Source organism: Saccoglossus kowalevskii, chromosome 5, assembly GCF_978046115.1.
Source record: "Saccoglossus kowalevskii chromosome 5, keSacKowa6.1, whole genome shotgun sequence".
NCBI classification, from domain to species: domain Eukaryota; kingdom Metazoa; phylum Hemichordata; class Enteropneusta; family Harrimaniidae; genus Saccoglossus; species Saccoglossus kowalevskii.
This window is the reverse complement of record NC_140645.1, coordinates 41,722,928-41,749,141: the sequence shown is the minus strand read 5'-3', so window position 1 is coordinate 41,749,141 and position 26,214 is coordinate 41,722,928. Positions and strand designations below refer to the sequence as shown.

The 26,214-nt window shown below is 35.1% G+C and overlaps 2 protein-coding genes across 2 annotated transcripts; both read right to left on the bottom strand.

The window, feature by feature from the left end:
• Nucleotides 1-611: 611 nt before the first annotated feature.
• LOC102804756 (uncharacterized) lies at nucleotides 612-21,164 on the bottom strand. The gene is made up of 11 exons (XM_085499431.1): nucleotides 20,923-21,164; nucleotides 19,990-20,174; nucleotides 17,113-17,176; nucleotides 16,312-16,494; nucleotides 15,806-15,961; nucleotides 10,778-11,102; nucleotides 10,359-10,457; nucleotides 8,040-8,239; nucleotides 3,443-3,540; nucleotides 2,504-2,742; nucleotides 612-2,021 (listed from the first exon to the last, which is right to left on the bottom strand). The coding sequence occupies exons 1-11, from the start codon at nucleotides 21,142-21,144 to the stop codon at nucleotides 1,735-1,737; spliced, it is 2,058 nt and encodes a 685-aa protein (XP_085355557.1). The 5' UTR covers nucleotides 21,145-21,164; the 3' UTR covers nucleotides 612-1,734.
• Nucleotides 21,165-25,232: 4,068 nt separating this feature from the next.
• On the bottom strand, nucleotides 25,233-26,081 carry LOC102804870 (uncharacterized). Its single transcript, XM_006823245.3, has one exon. It carries the CDS (start codon nucleotides 25,979-25,981, stop codon nucleotides 25,415-25,417), a length of 567 nt encoding a protein of 188 aa, XP_006823308.2. The 5' UTR covers nucleotides 25,982-26,081; the 3' UTR covers nucleotides 25,233-25,414.
• Nucleotides 26,082-26,214: the final 133 nt, after the last annotated feature.

Sequence of the window (26,214 nt, the reverse complement as noted above, 5' to 3'; positions counted from 1 at the left end):
ATTTTAAACTAGTCACACTTGTATTCATCAACTGATCGATTTGATTTTCGATGGAGGTTTTATGTAAAAATGGGTATTAGAAAGGTCATGCTTATATTATGAGGTTATTACAAGGATACCTCAAAGTATGCACAAAGACAGTACAACGGGAGTATCAACCCACACGCAGCGGAGGTCAATGCGACGGCATACTGTCTGAGTGCTTACTTTAAGATATCCTCGTAATAACGTTATTATTATACATCTTTTCCTTCCAAAGATACATCATGGGAATGCCGAAATCAACTTCTTTGTGTGAAGTCTGGTCAAACCCTGGTGGCCGCCATGTTTGTTTTTTATTATTAGAGGATGCTTAAGCAAGTAATCATTCCATATTTGGAATTTGCATTTCCTAATATGGCAGGATGAAAATACCCAGTAAAATACCACAAAATTACGGCACACATTACGGTGACAGATGTATAATAATAAATGTTACCGGGTATGTATTGAATTATTCATCAAATTACACAGCATACATCTTGTGTGTTTACAAAATGCTGACAATTACTATGGCATTTACTGTTGTAAACGCACTCAAACGTGATGTGGATGAACTATACAAATCAACATTCAAAATGTAAACATACTTTTACTTTCACAGACTAAACAGAAGAGTTAACTGCTTGACAATAGCACTTTAAACAGTCGGATTGTTAAGACTTTCCCGGGTAGATTGTGTACAAGCACACATATAACAAATGTGTGTAAAATACATTAGTTTTTTTCACACATAATTCAAAAAATCTGTGACAACAAGTATTCAGTGGCAAACGATCCCACTTAGAGCAATGCCAAGAATAATATTGGTTTCATAATATGTCTACATTGAATGGGTGTAAAGCTATTTGTAGCTTGTAACTAAAATCTAGAAGTTGCTTGTCTGTTTCGTTCTCACATAAATGTGGTATAAATATAATCTATAATTTTCTACCAAATATCAATTACCGGTATGTACAAAGTGACTACAGTTATGCTAAATTACCATCGTGGTTTACAAAAATAAAAAAAATATCTCAGCCAATCATAATGCTATATTTCCAGTCTAGCTATCCATGAATAATTGTTACCCATTCATCCTGATATACCCGTTTCCACTGGTAAGCTGCTACCCATTCATCCTGATATACCCATTTCCACTGGTAAGCTGTTACCCATTCATTCTGACATGGCCATGACCATTGGTAAGCTGCTACCCATTCAACCTGATATACCCATTTCCACTGGTAAGCTGTTACCCATTCATTCTGACATGGCCATGACCATTGGTAAGCTGCTACCCATTCAACCTGATATACCCATTTCCACTGGTAAGCTGTTACCCATTCATCCTGACATGACCATTGATAAGCTGCAACCCATTTAACCTGATATACCCATTTCCACTGGTAAGCTGTTACCCATTCATTCTGACATGGCCATGACCATTGGTAAGCTGCTACCCATTCAACCTGATATACCCATTTCCACTGGTAAGCTGTTACCCATTCATCCTGACATGACCATTGATAAGCTGCAACCCATTTAACCTGATATACCCATTTCCACTGGTAAGCTGTTAGTCATTCAACATAGCATGCCCACTGATAAGGAAATCATTCATAAACTGATACCCAGTCAACATGGTATTAATGTAAACCTATTATTTCAGTTTACATACACATATTTACAAATAAAACAAATACATAAACTGGTTTAATCATTTTGGGTATGAGAAAAGCTTGGTGAAAGATGACTCGCAGATGGTGATGTCATCATATTTTGTGGTGATGTCATCATATTTTGTGGTGATGCCATCATATTTTGTGGTGATGCCATCAAAGTTGGTGTTGATACCATAGGTCTTTGTGGTGATGTCATGAGACTTGTTGGTGATGTCACAGATATCCCCATTGTACTTGGCATGCCTGTAGTCAACAGAGTTCGAAGACTGCTGTGGCCATCTAGAGCTGATATCTGACTTTGTAAAAACATTTCCCGATCTGCAATGAAACAAAACAAATAATGCATTTGCAACATGAATGATCAGCCTAATCTCGAAGAAACTGAACCAAATTTTTCAATAAACTGCTCACAATTTATTAATATTGAATTGAAATTGGAAAACATGACAAAAAATGATAAAAAAGATTTTTTGTCTCAGACATTATGGAGACATTGTCATTTACCGCACCCTCTTGTGGCAGCTCCTCACTGCACCGTCCTCTAATGACAATGGTGGTCTTGGTAGAGTTAGATTTTGAATGGCAATGACTGACCAATCAGAATGCTTCATCAGGAAGGAAACCAATCAGAGCTCTCCTTACTCAGGTGTTTTATGTCAGACAATCAGACACTTTGCTATGGATATCGGACGTGGAAGCACTATATCATTTGAAAGAAATTGAATTCTTCAACTGGAAACAAAAGTTTGCAAAGTGCGAAACATTATTTGTAATACGATAAGAAATGATACGGTACATACCCGAATCAGCATTCTTAGCTCGTACCAGAGCATCAAAACTAAGCGCAGGATCATTTTCGCCCATACTTGCTATGATGTCATCACGTTCACTCGGTTTACACGGCTCAAATTTCTTCCATTTGTAAAGTGTACATTTACGTGCACCGGGACAACTTTGAATTAAGTTCTGAATTGTTGGATGCGAGAAACCGAAGAATTCAGGACCTGATCCTTGGGAATGATTGACAAAATCTTTTCCTCTGAAACAAAATAATGAAATGAATTATTATATAATTTTTATATTTCATAATACACGTAATACTGGGCAAAAATGTTATGCTATGATATGAAGATGGAACAAAAAATTAATTTCCCAACTATTTGCATGTAATTATATAAATATATACCATCCTACATGTCACCATATGTTTTTATTTTGCAACATAACAGTAATTTTGACTCAGTATTACACAGATTACAAAAACACAGCTTAATAAATAAAGCTAACATACAAAAGATCACCTGTCTATAAAAGAAAAACATTTTAATGGGTGATTGCCTTACTGCATGATGGGTAGTTGCTATACAAAAGTGTGACTGTAGTTGAAAAATAGAAATTACCACATGTAGTATTGGTGGTCGCTTTACACAAATTTGACTATACCTTAGGTGGTCACTATATACAGGTTTGATTGTACCTTGGGTGGTCACTATACACAGGTTTGATTGTACTTTTGGTGGTCCCTATATACAGGTTTGATTGTCGGTTGGGTGGTCCCTATATACAGGTTTGACTGCAGGTTGGGTGCTCACTATACACAGATTTAACTGTACCATGAGTGGTCACATTTCACAGGTTTAGCTACCTCAATTGGTCACTCCACAAAGGTTAATACTGTAGTTGAAGAATAGTGATTACCACACCCTGCCTCACAATGACCATATAAGGAGTGTACTTACAGCATTGAGTTGATTGACTTCAGTAATTTACTATGACATACTGTAGCACTGTCAGAAATGATAGGATGTTCCATGTTGTCTTCTGGATCAATTTCAAACTACAATAAAAGAAGACATGTACAAATTACAACATTTCTCAAAAGTGACAGCGACTTTGTCTCAAAGAAATACCCAGTGCTACAATATTTTAAATATACTTCTAGTGCCATCTTTTTTTCCTGCAAATATTTTGGTGCTACAGTTTCCCTATTGTCATGCATTATTCTAATTGTTTTTTACAGATCTTGATTGAAATGTTTTAAAAAATAGGGGAAAAAATGATGTTTTAACACATCATTGACACCGGATTTTATCAATCTTTTCAGCAACTCATGGAGGCTTTCAGCATGCTTGACCTATAAATTGTGATAAATTTGACTGTGATGTTCAGAGGGTTCAATTAAAGTGAGTTTAATTGTCGCTAATAAATAAAATCCACATGAAAATGCAAAATAATAAAACAATTATGTGAATATGCTCAAAATATCAAAATAGTGAAAATACATGTGACTTAACGCTATTTCAGTATGAAGAATTAATAAAGGCAATTCATCTTTTGAACAACTGATGCCCATCTCTGTATAAAACTTAAGTAGTAATGACAAAGAGTTCAGTTATCTTGCAATTTATCTTATGACATTCTGCTAGTAAAACAGTAAATTTAACAGAAAACACTTGTGTCTGAAAGGATTGAACAAAATTAGGACATTTTGAAAAAATACTAAAATTACTGATGATTCAGTGAGCATCAGTATCACTGAATGATGCTCATTTAGTTGAGAACTTCAAATAAAGAAAGTTTGATGTACTGTAAAGGGGTTAATTATTCACTGGGTTTTAATTTGGCTTTTTTCGCTGATTGGAAAATGCGCTAAATTAAAACCCAGTGAATATGTAAAATTTAGCATAGAACACATTATCTAAATGATAAAACCGTGAATTTAAAACCCACTGAATATGCCTGAAATGGCAAATCAGTGAAATTTAAACCCAGTGAATATGTAAAATTTAGTATAGAACACATTATCTAAATGATAAAACTGTGAATTTAAAACCCACTGAATATGCCTGAAATGGCAAATCAGTGAAATTTAAACCCAGTGAATATGCCTGAAATGGCAAATCAGTGAATTTAAAACCCACTGAATATGCCTGAAATGGCAAATCAGTGAAATTTAAACTCAGTGAATATGTAAAATTTAGCATAGAACACATTATCTAAATGATAAAACCGTGAATTTAAAACCCACTGAATATGCCTGAAATGGTAAATCAAGGAAATTTAAACCCAGTGAATATGCCTGAAATGGCAAATCAGTGAATTTAAAACCCACTGAATATGCCTGAAATGGTAAATCAGTGAAATTTAAACTCAGTGAATATGTAAAATTTAGCATAGAACACATTATCTAAATGATAAAACCGTGAATTTAAAACCCACTGAATATGCCTGAAATGGTAAATCAGTGAAATTTAAACCCAGTGAATATGCCTGAAATGGCAAATCAGTGAATTTAAAACCCACTGAATATGCCTGAAATGGTAAATCAAGGAAATTTAAACCCAGTGAATATGCCTGAAATGGTAAATCAAGGAAATTTAAACCCACTGAATATGCCTGAAATGGTAAATCAAGGAAATTTAAACCCAGTGAATATGTAAAATTTAGTATAGAACACATTATCTAAATGATAAAACTGTGAATTTAAAACCCACTGAATATGCCTGAAATGGTAAATCAAGGAAATTTAAACCCAGTGAATATGCCTGAAATGGCAAATCAGTGAATTTAAAACCCACTGAATATGCCTGAAATGGTAAATCAAGGAAATTTAAACCCAGTGAATATGCCTGAAATGGTAAATCAAGGAAATTTAAACCCACTGAATATGCCTGAAATGGCAAATCAGTGAATTTAAAACCCACTGAATATGCCTGAAATGGTAAATCAAGGAAATTTAAACCCACTGAATATGCCTGAAATGGTAAATCAAGGAAATTTAAACCCACTGAATATGCCTGAAATGGCAAATCAGTGAATTTAAAACCCACTGAATATGCCTGAAATGGTAAATCAAGGAAATTTAAACCCACTGAATATGCCTGAAATGGTAAATCAAGGAAATTTAAACCCACTGAATATGCCTGAAATGGCAAATCAGTGAATTTAAAACCCACTGAATATGCCTGAAATGGTAAATCAAGGAAATTTAAACCCACTGAATATGCCTGAAATGGTAAATCAAGGAAATTTAAACCCAGTGAATATGCCTGAAATGGTAAATCAAGGAAATTTAAACCCACTGAATATGCCTGAAATGGTAAATCAAGGAAATTTAAACCCACTGAATATGCCTGAAATGGTAAATCAAGGAAATTTAAACCCACTGAATATGCCTGAAATGGTAAATCAAGGAAATTTAAACCCACTGAATATGCCTGAAATGGTAAATCAAGGAAATTTAAACCCACTGAATATGCCTGAAATGGCAAATCAGTGAATTTAAAACCCACTGAATATGCCTGAAATGGTAAATCAAGGAAATTTAAACCCACTGAATATGCCTGAAATGGTAAATCAAGGAAATTTAAACCCACTGAATATGCCTGAAATGGCAAATCAGTGAATTTAAAACCCACTGAATATGCCTGAAATGGTAAATCAAGGAAATTTAAACCCACTGAATATGCCTGAAATGGTAAATCAAGGAAATTTAAACCCACTGAATATGCCTGAAATGGCAAATCAGTGAATTTAAAACCCACTGAATATGCCTGAAATGGTAAATCAAGGAAATTTAAACCCACTGAATATGCCTGAAATGGTAAATCAAGGAAATTTAAACCCACTGAATATGCCTGAAATGGCAAATCAGTGAATTTAAAACCCACTGAATATGCCTGAAATGGTAAATCAAGGAAATTTAAACCCACTGAATATGCCTGAAATGGTAAATCAAGGAAATTTAAACCCACTGAATATGCCTGAAATGGCAAATCAGTGAATTTAAAACCCACTGAATATGCCTGAAATGGTAAATCAAGGAAATTTAAACCCACTGAATATGCCTGAAATGGTAAATCAAGGAAATTTAAACCCACTGAATATGCCTGAAATGGCAAATCAGTGAATTTAAAACCCACTGAATATGCCTGAAATGGTAAATCAAGGAAATTTAAACCCACTGAATATGCCTGAAATGGTAAATCAAGGAAATTTAAACCCAGTGAATATGCCTGAAATGGTAAATCAAGGAAATTTAAACCCACTGAATATGCCTGAAATGGTAAATCAAGGAAATTTAAACCCACTGAATATGCCTGAAATGGTAAATCAAGGAAATTTAAACCCACTGAATATGCCTGAAATGGTAAATCAAGGAAATTTAAACCCACTGAATATGCCTGAAATGGTAAATCAAGGAAATTTAAACCCACTGAATATGCCTGAAATGGCAAATCAGTGAATTTAAAACCCACTGAATATGCCTGAAATGGTAAATCAAGGAAATTTAAACCCACTGAATATGCCTGAAATGGTAAATCAAGGAAATTTAAACCCACTGAATATGCCTGAAATGGCAAATCAGTGAATTTAAAACCCACTGAATATGCCTGAAATGGTAAATCAAGGAAATTTAAACCCACTGAATATGCCTGAAATGGTAAATCAAGGAAATTTAAACCCACTGAATATGCCTGAAATGGCAAATCAGTGAATTTAAAACCCACTGAATATGCCTGAAATGGTAAATCAAGGAAATTTAAACCCACTGAATATGCCTGAAATGGTAAATCAAGGAAATTTAAACCCACTGAATATGCCTGAAATGGCAAATCAGTGAATTTAAAACCCACTGAATATGCCTGAAATGGTAAATCAAGGAAATTTAAACCCACTGAATATGCCTGAAATGGTAAATCAAGGAAATTTAAACCCACTGAATATGCCTGAAATGGCAAATCAGTGAATTTAAAACCCACTGAATATGCCTGAAATGGTAAATCAAGGAAATTTAAACCCACTGAATATGCCTGAAATGGTAAATCAAGGAAATTTAAACCCAGTGAATATGTCTGAAATGGTAAATCAAGGAAATTTAAACCCACTGAATATGCCTGAAATGGCAAATCAGTGAATTTAAAACCCACTGAATATGCCTGAAATGGTAAATCAAGGAAATTTAAACCCACTGAATATGCCTGAAATGGTAAATCAAGGAAATTTAAACCCAGTGAATATGTCTGAAATGGTAAATCAAGGAAATTTAAACCCAGTGAATATGTCTGAAATGGTAAATCAAGGAAATTTAAACCCAGTGAATATGCCTGAAATGGTAAATCAGTGAAATTTAAACCCAGTGAATATGCCTGAAATGGTAAATCAGTGAAATTTAAACCCAGTGAATATGCCTGAAATGGTAAATCAGTGAAATTTAAACCCAGTGAATATGCCTGAAATGGTAAATCAGTGAAATTTAAACCCAGTGAATATGCCTGAAATGGTAAATCAGTGAAATTTAAACTCAGTGAAAATTAGTCATTTTACAGTACTCACTCTTGGGCTGATACCACCATCCAGTATCTTACATGTATACAGACATTTCTGTTGTGGATTATTCATACTACAGTATATTCTTGTGCTACAGAATCCTATGGGATAGATATAGTCTTCATTATGGTAGTTAGATTTACTCTGTATATCACCTAAACTGTACACTGTCAGACTGCCAAGTACTATGGGGAAGATTGGTTTACCTAGAAAGAATACAACATTAGTAGGCTAGAAAGAGAGTAAGTAATTTATTCAGGTATGGTTGAGATGGCGACGGTCACGTTACATTTGTGTGCACCCATAATAATAACAACCTTTATTGATATCGTATCCCCTCTGGGCTCTAGATTAGAATACAATAAGGATATAAGGAACAATAAAATACATAAGGAATATTTAAAAAAAAGAAATAGTAAAATAGTATCTATGGGGACATCTATGGCATTTATGGGGACATCTATGGCATCTATGGGGACATCTATGTCATCTATGGGGACATCTATGACATCTATGGGGACACCTATGTCATCTATGGGGACATCTATGGAGATACCTATGGGCTAAATGTATGAGCTACGTGGGGCTATCTATGAATTCAATGGGTATGTCTATTCATCCTTTAATAGAGACGTATATCCATGTTAAGGTATTGGCTAAAGGGTTGCATGTATCAATTGGCTTTATTGGGCATCTATGAGTTTTATGGGATTTTGGAGACATCAATTGGCTTTATTGGGCATCTACGAGTTCTATGGGATTATGGAGACATCAATTGGCTTTATTGAGGGTGTTTGTTCTATGGAAACATCTATGACACTATGAAGACAATGGATTTCATCTATGGTTATATGGGAATATCTATGGGTTCTGCATAGTATTCTATAGGATTGCGCAAATTATCTCTTTCAACATGCATTTAACTGAGTTAGTGTCCACCCTATTGACGGTACCGTAAATCGAGGACTAAACATGCATTACATAGTCCCAGTGAGTTCTCAAGTTTAAGAAATACATAAAGTTTGAACATGAACAGTCAGAGAAAGTCAAAGATATGGCTCCAAACCTGCATACCAAAATGGCCACCAGTTGGCCATTTTAAGTCTGATGTGACAAAGTGAGGTGCATTAACAGAGAAAGTCAAAGATATGGCTCCAAACCTGCATACCAAAATGGCCACCAGTTGGCCATTTTAAGTCTGATGTGACAAAGTGAGGTGCATTAACAGAGAAAGTCAAAGATATGGCTCCAAACCTGCATACCAAAATGGCTACCAGTTGGCCATTTTAAGTCTGATGTGACAAAGTGAGGTGCATTAACAGAGAAAGTCAAAGATATGGCTCCAAACCTGCATACCAAAATGGCCACCAGTTGGCCATTTTAAGTCTGATGTGACAAAGTGAGGTGCATTAACAGAGAAAGTCAAAGATATGGCTCCAAACCTGCATACCAAAATGGCCACCAGTTGGCCATTTTAAGTCTGATGTGACAAAGTGAGGTGCATTAAGCTCTCATCAAGTTCAATGAACAAAATCTATCTTTGCATGACCCAGATCCAGATCCGGAATTCCAGAAATGCTTGATTTTGATGAATTTTCAACATTAAAACAGCCACAATTCAGCCAACTTGAATCAAATAACCGGAATGCTAAATTTTGATAAATTTTTAACATCAAAATGGCCACCATTCAGCCATCTTGAATCTGATCATCAAACAATTATATGTGCGACATGATGTATTGAACATGATTGATCAAGACAAGTGAGAGATATGACAGGATTCATTAAAACAAAATGTCAGTCAGCCATTGTGATGTGCATCAAGGCACACACAGATGCATGCACAGAGGGTCATAACCTAATTTCCTGTTTACAGAGTGCATCAGAACAGGGACTAATAGAACTGAAGGCATTTACCTGTTTACAGAGTGCATCAGAACAGGGACTAATAGAACTGAAGGCATTTACCTGTTTACAGAGTGCATCAGAACAGGGACCAATATAACTGAAGGCATTTACCTGTTTACAGAGTGCATCAGAACAGGGACTAATAGAACTGAAGGCATTTACCTGTTTACAGAGTGCATCAGAACAGGGACCAATAGAACTGAAGGCATTTACCTGTTTACAGAGTGCATCAGAACAGGGACCAATAGAACTGAAGGCATTTACCTGTTTACAGAGTGCATCAGAACAGGGACTAATAGAACTGAAGGCATTTACCTGTTTACAGAGTGCATCAGAACAGGGACTAATAGAACTGAAGGCATTTACCTGTTTACAGAGTGCATCAGAACAGGGACTAGTAGAACTGAAGGCATTTACCTGTTGGATCTAAAGGAATAGAAGTCACTAATTTTTTTACATCAGTCGGTTTCTTTCTCTTTGTTCTTGGTTTCGTTTTGGATGATGCTTCTGATGAGCCTATAGAAATAATTCAAAGAATAATAGAATACAGTTGACTGAATTAAGAAACTCAACTTTGTTGAGTCCAACAAACATTATAAAACAAATACATAAAAACATGCAAACTGTTGCACCAAACTGTGTGCAGAAAACATTATGCTCCACAGGTTGTTTGTGATCTAATCATCATAAAAGACAATGATAATGCCACCATTAAGGGCCAGGATGTGTGACCTTTAAGGTCAATACATCAAAAAGTGCCAGGATGTGTGACCTTTGAGGGTCAATACCCCCAGCAAGTGCCAGGGAGTGTGACCTTTAATAAGACCTACCCTTACCTGCTTCTTTCTTCTGTTTACTTTTCTCCTTCTTCTCTTTACTTGTTCCTTCTTTATGTTTAGAGCTGCTGACACCACTGCTGGTACTTGCAACTGATATATTCAGATTCTGGGGCCCACTACATTGTGTAGAATCAGCAAGGCCACTAAACATGGATGCCTGTGATGCGTCTACCATAGAATGGCTAGTTGAGGTAGTGATGGAAGCAACTTCACTCGGTGTTTGATACTGAAGAAGTCTTTTCAAAAGAAATTTTCTCTCGTCTTTGACTTTGACTAACTTTTCTTGTGTTCGAGCAACTTCATCACAAAGTGCCGCATTCTCCTGATACAATAAATGTTTAGTAATTTAGTTAGTATATCTTTGAGTCCTGCTTGTTAATATTAAAAATAATTTTAATAATAAGAATAATGCTTATTATAAGTTTCAATCTTAAACAAAAGCCTCTTTTAATTCTTTAAATACTAAAATCAACTTTTAGTAATATGGCCGCTTTTCGTCCTGAAAAGCACCATTTGTCTTTAATTTGTTCAATATTATGACAAATAGAAGTTAATATTAAACCTGCATAATTTTTTTCAACAATTATGTGGGCAATTGAAAATTACGTCTATTCAGTCTAAATTCAAATAAAAAAAAATTTTGAATTGTTAATTGAATATTTTGGTGAGAAACAATATGGCATTGATAAAAATGTTAAAAATAAAAAATGACACTTATCACAAAAAGCAATGGTACATAATCTATTACAGAATGTTTTCTGAATCACCAAGTGTCTCTATGTAAATATCAAAGATTCTATGGAACATATGGGCAACAATTAAACATAAATTACCATTCTCCAAGCCTTGACTGATTACCGGGTACTAACAGTTGGTGGTGTGTTTGTGAATCCAGAAATCAGTCTCGGCCAGTGGTCACATTTACACCTCAATCTGAGAGATTGTATTTCTTAGTTTTCAAAAATGCTGTCTTATTCATAGTTTGATATTTATATAAAAACATAATAAGAAGTCAAGATTAAAAGAATGTAGTAAATAATCATGAAAATGTTGCCAAACACAAGAAAGTAGGTCAGCTCTTGGGTAAGATGGCGTGAAGGAGCCATACCGACACTTTCTGTGGAATGTTGAGAAATGTAACTGTAACACACCATTCACAAAGCCTCACAGATCATTGATTCAGTGGGACAAATGTGTATGGGAAAGATAAATTTTGGGGCTCGGCACAGGAAAGATACATGTGGTTCATCGATATAGTCACCAAGACCGAAAGCAGGGGCAACAAAACCAGGCGGCACACACAGGCACTTTAACTCCACAATCTTTAATGTAATCCACTTCAGTAAAATAAACAAAGGTACAATAATTAGCATATGCATATAAATATGTGAGATAGGATATCCCGAAAATATATCAAAGAAAGAATGAAAACCTAACCTTAGCTAATTAGAGTTTGAGTTTAAATGTGCTAATCGGTCCCTCAATGAATAATAAAATCAGCTAATTTGTCCCTAACAAAGCCAATGTTATCAACAATAAATGAACAATAACCATCAACCAATCAAAAAACACAAGTGTACATAAGTAACAAACACATGAATACGTCAACAGTTCAGCATCGATGTTCACATCAGGTCACAGTTCACTCACAGTCAGCTTCTGTGTGCAGTTCCTGAGGCTTGACAAAATCCATGGGGGCGCTGCACGACAAAATCGGGCGTGGCCTGGGTGTATCCGCATATTATTCGGGTACAGTGTTGAGGGCGCTGCTCAACAACAATGGGCGTGGTCTGGGTGTGTCCGCAGATTATTCAGGCACAGCGTTGAGGGCACTGTTCAACAACAATGTTATCAAAAGTTCATTCGTAGAAATTCTGAACAATAGTCATAATCAATCGTCATAATTCAGAAATAGTTCTCTGTACAGTGGGACACAACTTGACTACCAATCCCAACTCACAGTACAAGTGTTATTCAGCAGACAGTTTGAAATTAGAAAGTTGAGAGGTAGAATTACTGTACCCTATATTAGCTTAGTTACAGCTGCCATCAGATGTCACCAGTCAGCGGTTCTTTTGATGGATGAGAACTGATGTCACCACTGAGTCACCAAAAGTTCAGGGTGAGATTCACCCACTCCCGTTGCATAGGAAATCTTGAAATACAGCTGGAAACGTTGATTCCGGTCCGATCTCCCGAAAACACAGTTCTCTGAGTTCCTCTTCTCATAAGCTCTCTGAATATGAGAACCACATCCCAGCTGACTCCTGGTTTAAGCAGGAATGCAACTGCTCCCCACAGAGCTGTCCCAAAACACTGTCGACACTCTGGGAACTATCTGCTGACCAATTCAAACTTGCAAGCTAAGCTAGTATCTTTACTGGGGGTAACTCCACCCTTGGACGCACCCCATAGGTCAAGGAGTCCATCATCTGATAATGACGGTGTACTTTTCGACAGGTATTAATGATTCTAAAATTCCCCGATCCCTATATGGAGTGAAACACAGCTCAGCCCATTGTTTCTGAAAAAGTGGGAAAATTGCCTGGAATGTGCTTATAACTTTGAAAATCTGGATAATTGTGCGTGATTATTAATATTAATAACAATAAAACTAAAAAATAAAGAAACCTACGTCAATACACTATTATCATATGTCTAATTAGTTAACTTATTAATTTCGCGACTAATTAATATTAATCACCTCAATTCCTTATTAAGCTATTCTAATTAATTTCTGCCCTAATTAGTATTAAGTAGCCATTAACTTGCTTGTAATAAGTGATTTCATCTTCATCTTCAATTTGGTCTCCATGGTTACCCCATAGCTACCAAGAAAGCTATAGTACCCTGTATAGGAAACTTAAACAGTAAACACAGTAATTCTTGAAGAAACAAGTCATTGTCAATGACACGTCCCCGTTCCGTTCATATTTGAGTGACATATACATTCAAAGCAGATCATGACCGAAATGTACCTGCATATGTACAACACATTGTGCTAAATCTGAACAAAATCCATCCATGCATGACTGAGATCCGGTTCTGGAATTGTGAAAATACGTGATTTTGATGCATTTTCGGCCTTAAAATGGCCATCATTCCGCTATTGTTAAGCAGATCATGAAACAAATGCACACATCTATTTGTGACATGATGTACCATGTGTGTGTGAAGTTTGAACTTGATCAATCCAGACATGTCTTGGATACGGATCCAGAACTGAATTCTTTAACAAAATGGCCGCCAGTCGGCCATTTCGAACTTGATCCGAAAAAAAAAAGACGTGCATCAAGGTCCTATTATGTTTAATGTATGTACCAAATTTGAACAAAATCCATCCATGCATAACTGAGATACAGGTCCGGAATGGTGAAAATGTGCGATTTCAATGCATTTTCGGCCTTAAAGCGGCCCCCATTTGGCTATCGTTAATGAGATCATGAAACAAATGCACATACATATTTGTGACATGATGTACCTTGTGTGTGTGAAGTTTGAACTTGATCAATCCAGACATGTCTCGGATACGGATCCAGAACTGAATTCTTTAAAACAAAATGGCCGCCAGTCGGCTATTTCGAACTTGATCCGAAAAAAAAATGACGTGCATCAAGGTCCTATTATGTTTAATGTATGTACCAAATTTGAACGAAATCCGTCCATGCATAACTGAGATCCGGGTCCGGAATGGTGAAAATGTGCGATTTCAATGCATTTTCGGCCTTAAAGCGGCCGCCATTTGGCTATCGTTAATGAGATCATGAAACAAATGCACATACATATTTGTGACATGATGTACCTTGTGTGTGTGAAGTTTGAACTCGATCAATCCAAGCATGTCTCAGATACGGATCCAGAACTGAATTCTTTAAAACAAAATGGCCGCCAGTCGGCCATTTCGAACCCGATCCAAAAAAAAAAATGACGTGCATCAAGGTCCTATTATGTTTAATGTATGTACCAAATTTGAACAAAATCCGTCCATGCATAACTGAGATCCGGGTCCGGAATGATGAAAATGTGCGATTTTGATGCATTTTCGGCCTTAAAATGGCCGCTATTCGGCTATCGTTAATCGGATCATGAAAAAAATGCATGTGCATATGTCCCATATAATGTGTGATGTATGAGTGAAGTTTGAACTTAATCGGTCCATGCATGTTCGAGATACAGGTGATCACGGACGCACGGACGGACGCACACAGGGCAAAACATAAGTCCCCGTTTTCGGACTGCGTTCGAACGGGGACTAATTAAGCAACGCTCAAAAGCTCCTAATAAAAATCACAAATTATCTACAATATATTACGGCTAATCTTCAAACATTAAATCTCTGCTAATTATACTCATTACCACATAATTGGCTTTGACATAATTCTTACTTTCCCTGTAGTTTTAACTGAAGTTCACACACACTAACCATAACACTAATTAACTGTCACTCTCACCAACTGATAGTGGGTTCTCAAGTATCAATAAACACCAGCTGGTATACATTCACTAACATGTACTAGCTATCGTACCCTGGGTCTATTGATTTACAATACATACTCAGTTAGAACCTACTCTTAATCGTATGAAATCATTAAGTTCTAATTATTTCAATCGGTTACATAACGATGTGATTAATAAAGTAATTCTGTCTAAATGATCCAAATAATGAGCAGAAAACAAAACAAATTAAATGAGTATCGGAATATTTAAATTATTCAAATTGACCAATGGTAGAGACTGATACATCATGTTCAGTTGAATTGACCAATGGCAGAGACTGATAAAGCATATTCAATTGACACTTAAGAGAATAAATATCAATTATAGCTGAAAAGTTTTGAATGAATTAGCACCCGGTAAGGTAACCCGTAGATGACCCCTGACCTGTATGACCTATGACCCATGACATGTATTACACCACAGTTGTATGTTAACAATAAATGGTCTATTGTCATGGCAACTAACGATATCCACAAGGTTACATTGCATTATGGGTAACTAATAACCAAATAGTATTAAAATACTTACAAAAACCATAGATTTCACAACTTTTCTGAGTTTTTTAAATTTCTGTCGATATCGTTCAGTGTGTGTGGTTTTCTCTAGAAGACTTGAATGTTTCCTTTTTCCTGGCTCAGTCTTGACTCTAGGTGGCGATATGTATTCTTTTTCTGATGGACAAGACTGGAAAAAAGTAAAAAAAGTAATTATATTGATTACTATGGGATATATTTGATGATATGAGAATGTGGATGTATGGTAATTGAAGCAAAATTTATTCAATTATTTTCTTTTTCAGAGATTGACACCATTCAATGTCGTGATGTCTTTCATGGTTTAATATTCCGAAAAGTTATCCATGATTTGTAAATTGTTGTTTGTTTCATGTCATTCTACTTTTTCTGCAACTAATACTTTTGCAATGGACAATATTGTGATTAAAGATCATATCAAAAGATAAACCTGGAGTGTTATCTCACTGTACAAAATTTAATATAGAAATAAAATTAATACACCATCACACTGGTACTCACTAATAAAGCAAAAACACCAAATCTGCCATCTATCCTTTTAAACCTTTTACTTCCCTTCTGTGTTTCTCTATAAAGCACCGCTTCCAGACTGGACTTGGACGAGGAATGAACTAATCCGCTTGCTAATATTATCCTCTTAATCTCCTTGATATGCAGTGGTGTTCCAGCTTCTTCTAACACTTGCTGCCATAGAAACCAAGAAGAGAATAACACAAGGTTATCCCCAGAATATCACAAAGTATGGAGGAAGGCAGTCCAGTGATTGTATCAATGAGTAATATTTTTCCTGCTTGTAGTATTAATTTAATAAGGTCCAAAATGAAAATTAGAAATTTCTATTTCTATTTCTAGGATTCTATTTCTGTCATCACTTCAGTGTTCGATGTGAATTTATTTTCGCTATTTTCGCTGAAGGGATGATTCTGTGAATATAAAATTCAGTGAATATACTTTTTTTCCTATATTTCACATTAAACTCATCAAAAATTAGTGAAATTCCATACAAAATGCCCAAAAAGCCTTTTCAGCGAAAATTAATCCCAGCGAAAATAAAGTATTCCACAGTAAGGGAAACTTTTGATGTTCGAATGAATGTTTTTACAAAACAGTAAATTATATTGTTTTCGACATTACTTGTAGATGTATAATAATAAATGTTGTTACATCATGTATTACTGTTACTAGTATATTTTTTTCAGTTTTAAAATTTAAAATTGTCAAACTACTGTTGTATTTCACAAAATAATTGAGAACTTTCTACTTTGTTCTACGCAGATAATAAATCAACAGTAATATATTTACCTGTGCAGCATCCAGCCATGTCATCCCAATTTTATCAGAAGTACCCTCATTGCCTGATGATTCCCTACAGAGCAAAAAAAAATAAAAAGCACTTGTTTTGTTTTCTATGCTGAAACATATTTATTTAATTCCTATTTCTGTTGGTCATTTGTCACCTGGATTGGAGATACTGTAAAGGGAGTAATTATTCACTGGGTTTTAATTTAGCTTATTTTGCTGACTGGAAAAATGCCCTAAATTAAAACCCAGTGAATATGTAAATTTTAGCATAGAACACATTATCTAAATGACGAAACCGTGAATTTAAAACCCACTGAATATGCTTGAAATGGTAAATCAGTGAAATTTAAACCCAGTGAAAATTAGTCATTTTACAGTATACCGGTAATGTATTTAATGTCACTACTGCACACACTTGATATCCACTTCTGGACATTTTTTAAAATTTTGAAACAGTCACTGACATTCTGTGTGGTAGGACGCCATAATTTCTGGACTTTCACTGACTCACAAACTTTGTGATGTCTGAATGGATAATGGCCAGCCTAATACATAGATAAATCCTGTGGAAATGAACTATATCCTTGTTTGGTGTGTTGTTGAATTTGTTACGTTTTAGCTACATTGGTCTTAAAGTGCATGATAAATGTGATACACAAGCTTTTACTTTTAGATGATGGATTATGATTTTCACCTCTGAATTGTACCTTTTAACTTTTTCCTACTCTCTGACAATTACCAAATAGTTATTTAAACTGGGAATTCGTTGACTTTTGCTAATCCGCTGAAATAACAGTGTTTTCTTTCCTAACAGTGCAGAGAAGTCTGGTAAACAGAGGTTAACAACTATCATACAAGGCTTCGGCAGAAGATAGAATTTGCAATGAATTGTTAAAATATGGTGAACATCACTTATTAGATGCAATACATAAACTCTTTAATATTGTTTATAGTTCAAATAACTATCCACATTCTTGGAGCGCTGGCCTGTTGGTACCAATCCACAATTCTGGGTCGAAAAATAACCTGGCCAACTACAGGGGAATTGCCATCTCTAGCTGTCTTGGCAAGTTATTCAATAGTATTCTAAATATTAGGCTGACAACTGATTATTGTCGAACAACAGACAATCTTTTCATACTAAAAACCCTGGTAAATAAATATCTCTACAGTGGTAAGTCAGAGAGCGCCAATAAACAAAACACCCCGGTAACACAAATATTAAAAAATCAAAATAATTATATGCCTGCTTTATTGAGCTTAGAAAGGCCTTTGACAGTGTCTGGCATGATGGTCTATTCAAAAAACTAATCAAATATGGTATAACAGGGAAAATGTATAAAACTATCAAAAACATGTACAGTAAAGTAAAATATAAAGTTGAATGTAAAGAAGGCTTAACAAAACATTTCAAACAGACGTTTGAATAATGATACATTTTTTCTTGGAGGTATCGAACTTGATACAGTTAAATCTTATAACTATCTGGGACTAGTCATTAGTGCCAATGGTAGGTTTAAGGATGGCCTAAAAAACCTTAAACGTAAGGCTCAAAAAGCTCTGTTTTCAATGAAAACAAAGCTTGGCTCAATTCAAAACATAAGTATAAAAGTTTCAATTTCCCTTTTTGACAAACTCATCAGACCTATCCTCATTTATGGTTGTGATGTTTGGGGTGATGAGTTCTTCACTACCGGTAAATCACCTATTGAAGACGTTCAATTAAGTTATTGTCGGTATCTACTAGGGGTGTCACAACACACACCAATTATGGCCATGTATAGCAAGTTAGACAGATACCCCCACGACGCATTTATAAAAAAACAAATAATTAAATATTACAGTCGGGCTATGAATTCTAATAATGTGTTACTCAAGAAAGCTTTTGTGAATAACCGAAAGATTAAAAGTAAATGGTATCTAGAAGTAACATCGTTATTAAACAATATCCGATAATATCATTCAGTTAACAACTGTGATAAATTAACCTTGGCACAAAGGATTTATTTCTTGGATGGAAAGGTGAGGTCCATAAAGAACATATCGGCTAATCAAATCAGATCTAAACCTTGAGCCATATTTAGTCAAGCTAAAAAACTTTTAACTGCGTAGTGTGCTTACCAAATTTCGTCTTAGTGACCATAGTCTCAAAATTGAAATGGGTCGTCATAAAAAAATCCCATTAAACAACAGGGTTTGTGACATGTGTAACAAAGGTCTAATTGATGATGAAATGCATTTTCTGCTGGAATGCAACAAATATAATGAGTTGCGTAACAAACTGTTCAATAAAGCTAAGGATATGATCCCAGCATTTGAAAATATACCTGCAGAGGAAAAATTCATGGAATTGTTACAGAATGAAAACGTTATTATACCAGTAGCACAGTTCATAAGTAAAAGCTTCGAAGTCAGGAAGCAGGGTCTTACTTGACATCTTAATGCCTGCTGTCAATTTAGTAATTTTATATTAGTTAGTAATTTAGAGATTTTGTATTATTTAGTAATTTAGTGATTGTATTTGTTATTTAGTATATTGTGTTTCTGTTTTGTTTTCATATATATTTTTCTCCTTGTACTTTGTGACCATTTTCTTTCCCTCTGGGGATTGTGTAAGAGTCAATAAGTAAATAAATAAATCATTAATCAGATGAGATACTAGTAAACAGTGTGAGGACCATGGTAAAACATTGTGGGTTGCTGATTGCAGTAACACCGTACAAAACATTTTCCCATTGTATTATGTAGCAGCACACATATTGCTACAGATGCTTTTCAGAAACTGATTTCTTGGTTTCCAGAAACAAAATTAAGCACAGACTAAAACTTGACGTACAATGATGAACATTAATTTGTAAAATGAGTCATGTGACCTACCCTGGTTCAGTGTGATCTGAGACTTGAAGTCCTGGTAAACTTGTTACATTTTCCAAGAATGGGAACAAAGAGGTGTGTCCAACATCATTCTGGTGACCTAGAGTTGGTGATAAAGATGGGAGACCCTGACTTGAATGTAAATAACTTGGTGACAGAGTATGAGCATCTGGAGATATTGGTGGACCCTACAAAAAAACCCAAAGACAGCGGGCATTAGTTATTTAGTTATCAAGGCATCCCATGTAAACTACTTGTAATCGGTAGTCGCTGCATCAAGCATGCACAAGATGTAGGTTCCATACAAACAAAGATTTCGATTGTGGTGCAAATAAAAGACATTACCAAAATAATTCCTAGGATGAATTGAATGCATTGTTGAATATTCTATGAAGTAAAAGTGGATGTTAATGCACAATGCATCCAGATCAAAACTTGCACAGTGCTTGCTACTGAGAGTGCATTGCATTGTGGGAAAATCAATATTTAACACAAATCTCTCACATACATGGCACGATGACCATTACACTTTGAGGGTATTTATGTTTTCAGGACTACAGTAAATTTTTCCCTGCTACCAAATTTTATGATTTTTATTGATTCACGAAGTCTATAAACATGTATATGTTTTAAGTACTGCAAAACACTTCGAAATACCTACATATCATAATTGCGAATTTGAATCAATGCATGGATTAACAGAATCTTGGTTTGACTGTCAACAATCATGACGCGTACATGTTTCTTGTTCCAGTCGCTACGAAACCCTACACGTAGCGGCCAGAACAACAGACTAGCACAGGGCTAGCAAATAAAACCAACCATGTGGAATGTCAGTTTATCACCATGTATTATAATCATGGTGGTGATGATGATGACGGTGCGACTAGTTTTATTTTAAATTCATACATGTAATAAAATGCACAATAACAATACCTGAGACAGCATAAGGCCTTGTCGCTGGTGTAGTATCGCCTCATGATCGTGGCCCAGCCGTCCACGAAGAATACTTTGCTCAGCTTGGCTAACTTGTTGTGGACGTTCAGGCTCCTCTTCGCTTCCCTCATATCCCTCGGAATGTCTTGATAACATCGGATTTTGAGGAGGAAACGGAAAAGCACGCCCGTGCTCTTGACGTTCTCTGTTTCCGTCGTCCATTTTGAAAAGGGATATCCCCTCTCTGTGCATTACCGCTTGGTGGCGCTATCGCAACCACCTGTTCAAACTGAAGTGAAGAGAATTCTCCAAAATATACTACTTGGTAGTATTAAAATTAAAAAAGCTGCAGAGAAGTTTTGAGGTGGGGGCCTGAATATTTCTAGAAAAAAAGGAAGAAAGCACAAAAACAAAGATTCACCGCAACAATTATTGTGCATGACAAACTACATGTACAGTGTATGGATTTATGTCACTTTTGGTTGTTTTCCAAAATCAAGCTGAAACCCTTTGTGTCAGCAAAATTAGCCCCTCAAAATGCAGGAAATAATGTTTCAGAGGGTCTAGATTTCAACATTTTTAAGGGAAGCATGCCCCAAACCTTCGGCATGAGGCTGGTGAGCAGATCTTGCCCCTCCAAAATGTTGTGCCGCCGCCTCTGTTGTGACATCATCGTAATAGTTCTAATTAATATTAATGAGTTAGTTCAACATTATGAATCAGTATGCAAGGGCATATGCACACATTATGAATCAGTATGCAAGGGCATATGCACACATTATGAATCAGTATGCAAGGGCATATGCACACATTATGAATCAGTATGCAAGGGCATATGCACACATTATGGGTGTAGACGCTGTAAGCTCTTGAGCCAATCACTGTTAAATATTTGAATTTGAATGAAATATGATGATCGGTATTGTCATAAGCATAGGCCCAGCTTTGTGCCCTTCACTGAATCACAAACACATTCCTTTGAAGTACTAATTCAAACTGAAACAAGAGGTTTATATGTTTTTTGGCTGAAAGATTTACATTGGAATATTACATTTTCAAAAGATATCATTGCACTCGTTGATTGCCATAAAAATTTATATATATATATATATAGAAAATCCAAGAAAATGTATGTGTGGTTGAACCAATACATGTCAAGTAGAATCATTACTCCACTTTATCCTTTTCACCACTGACCAGTTCTCTCTTTTCATCACAAATTCACAAAATAGTCTCATTTATAGTCACTTTTCTTCAGGAGATTGGGAGCAAAAAAAGCAAAATTATTAAAGAAAAACAGAAAATTTACTAAAACTTTTCTGTTGCCTCCAAAATTAGAATTCATAGGTCACATTGACTTTACTAACATTTTATACATGAAATTCATACAGGATGTGGGTAATACCACAATTCGTCTAAATGTGGGTTACTACTAGACAGTAATACACCATGAAAACAACATGGTGTACTTTCATTTGTTTATTAATTACAAAGCGACAATATTTTAGTACAGCAATCATATGACTAAATATGTCACACCATATATTTCTTCAAATAATGGTATATATACAATATACTTCTCATATCCTAGTATAAATGCAATATAATACTATTCCAAACACTATAAATGATACAGTATGTGACAGAAACGTGTCTCCTTAGACTTAAACCCTAGTTTATAAACATATTAATAAACATTTTGACACTTCAGTTGGTCGAGTGAAAGGTGTAAAGGGGATGCAATATACATTTTATAAATTCAAATTGTTGTTGTAATCAACTCGTCAGCTCAACACTGTCTCCACCTATTAATTAATGTGCACACGTCTGCAATCAGACATACATGTGAACTAGTGTCAGCAGACACCCACTTATCCAAATTAAAGTGCTGATTGGACAATATTAAACTCATTAGTAAGAATAATTTATACTCACTATGATGTCATAACATCATTGTTGGATTGGTCAACTGGAAATCCAGCAGCCACTTTGAATTCATATAATTGTAATTGTAACATCCACAGGTTTCTGTTGCAAACTGTATATATTCAAAATAAAATTATTTAAATATACTGTAAGCCAAAAAAGTCAAAGTCAATCACAGCCTACAGAGATATTCACACTTTTACAACATGTGTCCACTGTCTTACTTCAAAATTCATAACAATAGCATGGCACAACAGACAGCATTTGGTATATTTAATATCTAAAGGCATAATATACATACATGAAAAAAATAAAAAGCAGCAACAAAAATCACTTATCAAATTTTTACAACAAAAAATCTTCAGTTATAGGAAATAGTTTGTGGATGCTCTGGAAATTGTACTTTTTCTCAAGTCAAAGCAATAAAAATACAAATATTTTTAATTACAAATGGAGTAATTGATACAACTTAAAAAAATACAAGTCTAAGACTTAAAGGGATGGTTTTTAATGGAAAACAGAATCACCCTTACAAAAATTGTGGTTCTCTGCGCCCACTCTTGTGTCTATGTACCATATTTATTAACGTGTATAGTATATTTATAAACTTAAACTTATAAACTTAAAAAAATAATACTAGTATTATCAGTTCAATTGATAACAAATATGAGCACCATTACTATCAAATTACTGGAATTGTTCGATGAGAAGCATATCTCACAAAATCATAGTGCTGTTTCGGTACACTTAAATTTACACATGCACACTTTCACGTAAACAAATACAGTCTTTAAATTATAAATACATAATTATATATATACATTTGTACCATAATTTATCATTCTTAGAAAAAATACTGTGAGTAAAAAAACTGCACTGTGTATATTTCTATTCATAAGTATAGGTATTTGCCTCTCATAGTGTTTAGGCTTTGTGACATTTACAAGAGTAGCTTTTACTCTGAAACACCACGGATATGAGTGATGATTAACATATCTTTTAAATGTTTTCATTTGTATATCTTAACTAAATCCATTAGAGTCAGGATTATAGGTACTGACTCCCAATATCTAAGTCACGATTCAAACCAAATTTTCCCAACTTGAGCAAAAATAATTGAGCAAAAACTTTTATTCACATGCAAAATTCCAGACACCTAGCCAAGCTAGCCAAGGTCTGGCACTAACCTTTTCATCACCAAACTTTCTTGTCCACATTTTTTTGTACGTTTTTCTCACAATCTACAGTATTTCTGGAAATAAACCCTAATTTTGAAGCCAACATTTTCAGTGAAAAAAATGTGAATTTGTGATGAACTTGGTGGTGAAAAAGCTAAAGAGTAAATGAAATACTAATTTACAAATGCCTATTTAAACCAGGTAGAAAATGTTAATCTTCAAGTTATTACCACCAATACCAAAATTGAGATACCAGTTTGTACCTCCAGAGGAAAGAATATGTATTCTATGTTATGTTGGCAATGTATTCCATGTGATAATTGAATGTGGAAACAATACTACTAAAAAATACATGATTTCTAAACACTATTTCTATATTGAATGAGAATATTCTTTTTTAAGTTTTTCCATCTGTTAAGTACAAATAATGATTTCATTGTCAACAATCTGGTCAAGTTTGAAATTATATTTTACCCAAACTATAATTTATTATTTACATATTTTAAAGCTTTTCTTGTGTTCACTTGATTATAAATTAATTATTCATGATGTAATTCTGTGTCAAATAAAATATACTATGCTATATTATCACCCATCTATCAGTATGTACCATATAAATTAAATAGTTCTTGAACTTTTGAAATCACCTAGCTTTATTGGGAATGTGTAGCCATAGGGTAAATGTTTCACTCTTAGTTTTGCAGTGGAGTTTATATTTCATTGTCACGGTTAAAGGGCAGCGTTTTGACATGGGACTCATAACAAATATGTTATTATACATCTGTCACTGTAACGCCATAAGTTACAGCATGCCGTAATTTTGCGGTATTTACGGAGTATTTTCATCCTACTACCCGGTATACAAGAAAATGCAAATTCCAAATATGGAATGATTACACGCATATAGCATCCTCTAATAATAAAAACAAACATGGCTGACATCAGGGTTTGACCGGACTCAACACAAAGAAGTTTTCTGATTCTGTTCTAAACTTTTTGGATTTCGGCATTCATATGATGTATTCTTGGAAGGAAAAGATGTATAATAATAAGGTTATTATGAGAATACCACAAAGTATGCACTCAGACAGTATGCCGCGCTTCGACCTCCGCTGCACGTCGGTCGATACTCCAGCTGTACTGTCTTCATGCATACTTTGAGGTATCCTTGCAATAACTTCATATTATTTGTTTAAATGTGCGTTATGTAACGGTAGTCACCCTTTAAATAACCCTACCACAAAAGCATGAGGAACAGATCTGCTAAATATATGAAACTTTGAAATCATGAGACAAGGTTCTTCAGGATCATGAACTACTGGAAACATCAATTTCAAATAGAGGGACGATCCTTCTGTTTTATTTTTGAGAAAAGTATGTTTGAAAAGTTAAATAATTTGTCTCTTTTTACTCATGACATTCAATGGACCACATCTATTTTCACATGGTGAATTGAAAACCAGGAGACTCTTGGGTAATTGACCGATATCTGGTTTACTTCCCCATTCATCTGCGCCATCACAGCAGTCACAAATACCGTCATTGATTCGATTTGATGGTACAAACCGTTCCTCAGCAATACAGTAAAACTTTCCACTGGGACAAGCATTTGTACCCGGTTCATCACTACCATCATCAGGACAGTCACAGTAATTATCATTGAGACGAGCAAATGGTATTTTTTCACTTCGGTCAAGGCACTCGAACATGTCGTCTCGGTCTGGTGTGTAAAGTTTACGAAGTTTGGGGTCAATGCCCCGCACCGTTTTATATAGGCCACGCACACCTGATTGTGAGTTGCCAGCCATCTTGGAAGACAATTCATTCCGATTTACATCTTGGAAAAATGTTTCCATGGAAACGAACTGCAGGACAATGAAGAAAACGCCTGCTATTGAGCAGGCGATAAAACTTGAACACAACACGCGTCGTCGCATTCCTCGAAATCTCAACATTTCGCCTTCATCAGCGCAGGCAAACACTTGTGGCTTCTAAGTATGTTTTATCCAACACAAAGCGTGCACGTTTACCAAACTGTGTATGAACTCAGACCAGCTTACCCTTAATTAAACTGTGGCTCCCTAGGCCAGTTCAAAATGATAAAACTGCAGTAAGTACGTCATTTTTACAATTAAAGCATCAACAATGAAGCCTTACTAGTAATATATCTAGTAAACTTAATAATTTC